The following is a 6224-nucleotide window of genomic DNA, read 5'->3' as shown; positions in this document are numbered from 1 at the left end:
ATGAGCACCACGCGTACAGGGGAGGAGATTGAGCATCACGTGCCACATTCTGTGAAGAAACCACAGGCATGTGCGGCGCACGTGCGCATCCGTGCGTGAAGCTGGGTGATTGCCACTTGTCATTATCTCATTCGTCCATGGTCGCCATGTCACTGCCACATCATGCGCCACGTCAGCAAAAAGTGACTGGTTAGAGCGTCACGGCATCCGCCACGTACTCAATATTGACCGTTTGTGTGCCACGTCGGATGCCACATCAGCAAGGTGCCATGTGTCATTGCCATGTTGGATTTCCTCTCCAATCTTCTTTTTGCTTATAACTTTCTCATTTGAACTCCGATTTGAGTGATTCAAATTGCGTTGGAATCGTCTTTCTGAGCTCTACAAGATAATGACTCTGAAACACTGAAAATATTAGTACAAAAAATCTGAGTTTGTTATCATCAAAATACTTGGTTTGATTGAAGCCCTAAAGCTAACAATATCCCCCTTTTTTATGATAGCAAACCACCATAATACCAAAAATACTTCTCCCCCTTTTATTATCAACAAAAAGATATAAAAGTGATTTTTCTCCCCCTTAATCATACAAATAATGCTCCCCCTCAATAAATTATAACACATAAATTCATAGAAATATGAATAATGCTGCCCCCCTATCAAACATAATTAGGCAATTCTAATAATACCAAGTGCAAGTCTATTTTTACAAAAGACTTCTTCATTTAATGCCTTTGTAAGAATATCTGCTACCTGGTTCTCAGTTATAACATAATTAATGACAATATTCTTATTTTGCACATGCTCTCGAAGAAAATGATGTCTAATATCTATATGCTTTGTTCTAGAATGTTGAATGGGATTTTTAGTTAAATTAATTGAACTAGTATTATCACAAAATATTGGTACTTGTTCAAAATTTAAACCAAATCATGCAATGTTTATTTCATCCATAAAACTTGAGAACAACAACTAGCAACAGCAATATATTCAGCCTCAGTGGTAGATAATGCAACAGAATTTTGCTTTTTACTACACCAAGATACTAAAGAACTATCTAGAAAATGACATGTTCCACTAGTACTTTTTCTATCAGCTAGACTACGAGCAAAATTAGTATCAGAATATGCAATCAAATCTAAAGATGCATTTTTAGGATACCATAAGCCTAAATCAACGGTACCAAGCAAATATTTAAAAATTCTTTTTACAGCATGCAAGTGCGATTCTTTAGGACATGATTGAAATCTAGCACACATGCATACACTAAACATAATATCAGGCCTACTCGCAGTTAAGTAAAGAAAGGATCCAATCATACCTCTATAAGCTTTAATATCTACGTTTTTACCTTTTTCATCCTTATCAAGCTTTGTAGTGGTACTCATCGGGGTCTTTGCTACTTTTGCATTATCGAACTTAAACCTTTTGAGTAGATCCCTTGTGTACTTTTCTTGATTTATGAAGATTCCATCTTCAAGTTGTTTAATTTGAAGCCCAAGCAAGAATTTAAGTTCTCCCATCATGCTCATTTCAAACTCACTATGCATACACTTAGAAAATTCTTCACAAAGAGAAGAGTTAGTAACACCAAATATAATATCATCAACATAGATTTGCACTAATAAAATATTATTATCTTTAATTTTGATAAAAAGAGTAGTATCAATAAGTCCATAAAGTGCTTTATTTAATTTAAAAACATGATTTGGATTATCAAAGCTTTCAAAACCAGGAGGTTGTTCAACATACACTTCCTCCATTATGAAACCATTTAAGAAAGCACTTTTTACATCCATTTGAAATAAAGTAAAATTCTTATGAGATGCAAATGCAAGCAGCATGCGAATAGATTCTAATCTAGCAATAGGAGCAAATGTTTCCTCATAATCTATTCCTTCTTCTTCACTATAGCCTTGAGCAACTAGTCTAGCTTTATTTCTAACAATATTACCAGATTCATCCATTTTATTTCTAAATATCCATTTAGTACCTATAACAGGATGATCACTAGGACGCGAGACTAGTTCCCACACATTATTTCTTTCAAATTGATTTAATTCTTCTTGCATAGCAATTAACCAGAACTCATCAGATTTAGCATCTTTAAAAGGCTTTGGTTCAATTTGAGACACGAAAGCAACATTATTTAAAGCATTTAAAGAAGAGCGAGTTCTTACCCCTTGAGATACATCACCTATTATTAACTCCTGAGGATGGTGAGTGGAGAATCTCCAATCCTGAGGGAGGGATTTTTCTGGCTCTTTCCGAGATTCATTTGATACTGCTTCCCTATATTTAATACTGAGATCTTCAACAGGTATTTCTAATTCATCACTAGCAGAAACTTTATTAGTGGCAACATGTGTTTCATCAAAAACAACATTCATGAGTTCTTTTATTAAAAACTCTATATGCTTTACTACATGTAGAATATCCTAAGAATATGCCAATGTCCATTTTTGACTCAAACTTTCCAAGTTTCCCTTTTTCTTTCAAAATAAAACATTTGCAACCAAAGACTTTGAAATAGCTAATAATTGGAGTTTTATTATTAAAAAGCTCATAAGGAGTTTTATCTAAAACAGGTCTTATTAAAACACGATTCATTACATAAGATGCAGTATTAACAGCTTCAGCCCAAAAAGATTTTGGTAAATCATATTCATTAAGCATGGAGGTAGCTAATTCTTGTAAAGATCGATTTTTTCTTTCTACAACACCATTTTGTTAAGGTGTTTTTGGAGAGGAAAAATCATGAGAAATTTCATTTTCTTCACAAAAATTTTCAAAATAAGCATTTTCAAATTCTCCTCCATGATCACTTCTAATTTTCAAAATCATAAAACCCTTTTCATTTTGAATTCTTTTTGAAAAGCTAATAAAATATTTTAAAGCTTCATCCTTATGTGATAAAAATAAAACCCAAGTAAATCTCGAAAAATCATCAACTATAACAAACGCATAATGTTTTCCACTTAGACTTGCAACTCTAGTAGGTCCAAAAAGATCCATATGTAACAGTTGCAAAGGTCTAGAAGTAGAAACCATTTTCTTTGGTTTGAAGAAGACTTAGTTTGTTTACCCATTTGACAAGCATCACAAATTTTATTTTTTTTAAAGTTTAATTTTGGAAGACCTCTAACAAGGGATTTCTTAGAAATATTTGAAATTAAATGCATGCTAGCATGACCTAACCTTCTATGCCATAACCATGAATCTTCATGAAATGCAGATAAACATTTATTTTCTACTATAGGACAATCTAATAGATCAATAGTATAAACATTTTTATCTCTATTTCCTACAAACAGAACTTTTCCATCACATGCATTTTCTATTGTACAATTTTTATCACTAAAAATTACTCTATATCCTTTATCACATAATTGACTAATACTTAATAAATCATGCTTTAAACCATCAACCAACAAAACATTTTCAATAAGTAAATTCGAACCGTTACTAATATTACCCTTTCCAACAATATTACCCTTTTTATTGTCACCGAAGGTAACGTATCCTCCATCTTTCTTTTCTAGGTATGTGAATTTTGTGTGGTCCCCAGTCATATGTTTTGAACATCCACTGTCCAAGTACCACTTATTCTTTATGAATCTCAAACATACCTGAGAGAATTAATTCTCAAGATGTAACCTTAGGTACCCAAGGGTCCTTGGGGGTTAGCTAACAAAAATTTAGGAATCCATCTCTTTTCATTCATAATATTGATTTTTTCTTAAATTGCATGCATAAGCTTTATGACCATGTTTTCCACATGCATGACAAATAATAGAACCTTCTTTGACAAAGTAGTTTGTAAATTTCTTTTGTTTTTGGTGAGGTTTATAACCTAAGCCCCTTTTATCAAATATGTATTGTTGCTTACCCATCATGATATCTAAATTCTTTTTCCCATTTGTAAACTTTAAAAGAGTAGTTGAAATATCTTCATTTTTATTTTCTAATAATTTATACTCTTCTCTTAAAGCATGCAAATTTGATTTAGATAAATCTAGATCTTTTCCTAATGTCTCATTTTTCTCGTTTAGATTATCTAGCTCAATTAATAAATTATTATTTTCAAAAGCTAATTTGGCATTTTTCTTCCTAAGAGACATATATTTGCAACCTAGTTTTTCAAATTCAATTTTAACTTCATTATATGCATCAATGAGCTCATCAAAAGTAAGGTCGTCGTCATCTCCAAAAGCCATAACGCACAGATTTGCTACTTCTTCCTCACTTTCAAATTCGCTTTCATCGCTTTTGTCCCAAGTAGCTTTCATAGCCTTTCTGCTCTTCTTTGAAATGGCTTTTCTTTGAGGACAGTCCCACTTCACGTGTCCGGGCTTTCTGCATCTATAACAGATGATTGTATCTCTGTTCCTCTTTTCTCCTTTGCCTTGTTGATTGTTGACTTTCTTTGAGAAGTTCCTTTTCCTAAAATGCTTTTTGAACTTCTTGGTCAAGTAAGCGAACTCCTCATCATTTAGTTCAGCTTCAGTTTCAGAGTCCTCTTGAACTTGAGTGGACTTTAATGCTAAGCTCTTCTTCTTTTTGACATCTTCTTCCATATTGGCCTTCATGATTATCTCATGTGTCATGAAAGATCCAACGAGCTCTTCCACTGGAAGTTTTGAGGTCTTTTACTTCTTGGATTACCATCACCTTAGCTTCCCAACTCTTAGGCAATGATCTAAGAATTTTTCTCACATTTTCAGAGGTGGTATAAGATTTTCCTAATCCCTTCAAAGCATTAACAATATTCGTGAACCTAGTAAACATTTCAGATATAGTTTCATTTGCATCCATTTTAAACAATTCATAATTATGAACTAACATGCTAATCTTTGACTCTTTAACTTGATTAGTTCCTTCATGAGTTACTTCAAGCATATCCCAAATTTCTTTAGCAGAATTACATGCAGAGACTCGATTAAACTCATCAGGACATAAAGCACAAAACAGACAGTTCATGGCTTTAGCATTAATAGAAAACTTCTTTTTATCTTCATCATTAAACTCTTTTTCTTCCTTAGGAATATCTTTATTATCAACTATCTTAGTAGGAAGGACCATTAAAAACAATTTCCCATAGATTATAGTCAATAGAAATCAAATAAATTCACATCCTAGTTTTCCACCATGCATAATTATTTCCATCAAACAAAGGTGGCCTAGTGGTAGATTGACCTTCACCATACCCATTTATTCCAGTAGTTGCCATAAGCTCGAACAATTAAGTTTTTCGAAAGAGGAAGAGAATATAATAATTTTTTTAAAAGATTTTTATAAAGAGAAATACTTTTCCAAAATTTAGATTTTAATCAAAAAGATTTCAAAGATTAAGAAGTAGAGAAAAAAAAACAAGGTTTTGATAACCAATTTTCAAGAAAAAAAAGTTCTAATGAAAACAGCTTTTAAAACTCAAATTTTCAAACTTTTTGCAAAAATTAGAAAAATTCCAGATTTAATAAGATTAAAAAAAAATAGAATGTAAAATCAAGAAAAAAAATACAAAACCTTTTTAAAATAAGAAAACCGAGCTACCTGCTCTGATACCAATTGTAGGATCTAAAGGCAACACTAAAGGGGTGAATAGGTTGACTACCGAATTTTTTTTTAAATAATTTTATCTTCAAACAATGCTCAATAAAGTTAACCCACTAATTTGATTAAAGAAAATTTATGCAAGACAAAACTTAAATCATGCAAGCTATGATAACTTCAAATTTAGAGACAATTTATCAAGGATAAATTTAAATAACACACTAAAAAATTAAATCATGCATTTTGGAAAGATTAAAAAAAGCACTAAGACAAGAAGCAAAAAATTTGAAAACAAGAAATAAAAGAGAGAGAGGAAGAGAAAACACCGGGAATTAGAGTGGTTAGGCAAATTGCCTACTCCACTCTCCAAGACTCCTTCTTGGGTATTTCATTAAGTGATCCTCTTGCAATTGAGGACCAAACTGACACACGACCCTCTTTTTCCTAGGCTAAAGAGAAACCCAAGATCCTTTTTACTGGTTTAGGATCAAACCAATTTCTTTTTCTCACAACCCAAGGTGTACCCACACCTTAATACAATTCCCAAAAATTAAAAGAAAACCTCACAATATTACCTCTTGAAAGCTAAATACACAAGTTGAGCACTCAGAAAAAAAAAACACAAAAATAACTCTAGGCCAATTTAGGAGTAAGGAGGACAAGAATTTGAG

At 32.3% G+C, this 6224-nt stretch overlaps 1 protein-coding gene across 1 annotated transcript; it reads right to left on the bottom strand.

Annotated features, from left to right (window-relative positions):
* Positions 1–4596: 4596 nt before the first annotated feature.
* Positions 4597–4980, bottom strand: LOC150033208 (uncharacterized). The gene has a single exon (XM_090306322.1). The coding sequence runs from the start codon at positions 4978–4980 to the stop codon at positions 4597–4599; it is 384 nt and encodes a 127-aa protein (XP_090162448.1).
* Positions 4981–6224: the final 1244 nt, after the last annotated feature.

Source organism: Benincasa hispida, chromosome 10, assembly GCF_027475165.1.
Source record: "Benincasa hispida cultivar pf3 chromosome 10, pf3_genome.v1.1, whole genome shotgun sequence".
NCBI classification, from domain to species: domain Eukaryota; kingdom Viridiplantae; phylum Streptophyta; class Magnoliopsida; order Cucurbitales; family Cucurbitaceae; genus Benincasa; species Benincasa hispida.
The sequence above is the reverse complement of the archived record's forward strand: the minus strand, read 5'-3'. Positions and strand labels throughout refer to the sequence as shown.

What these genes read in the sequence shown, in the direction of transcription:
- LOC150033208 (XM_090306322.1), bottom strand. Translation starts at nt 4,980, where the DNA reads ATGAACTGTCTGTTTTGTGCTTTATGTCCTGATGAGTTTAATCGAGTC.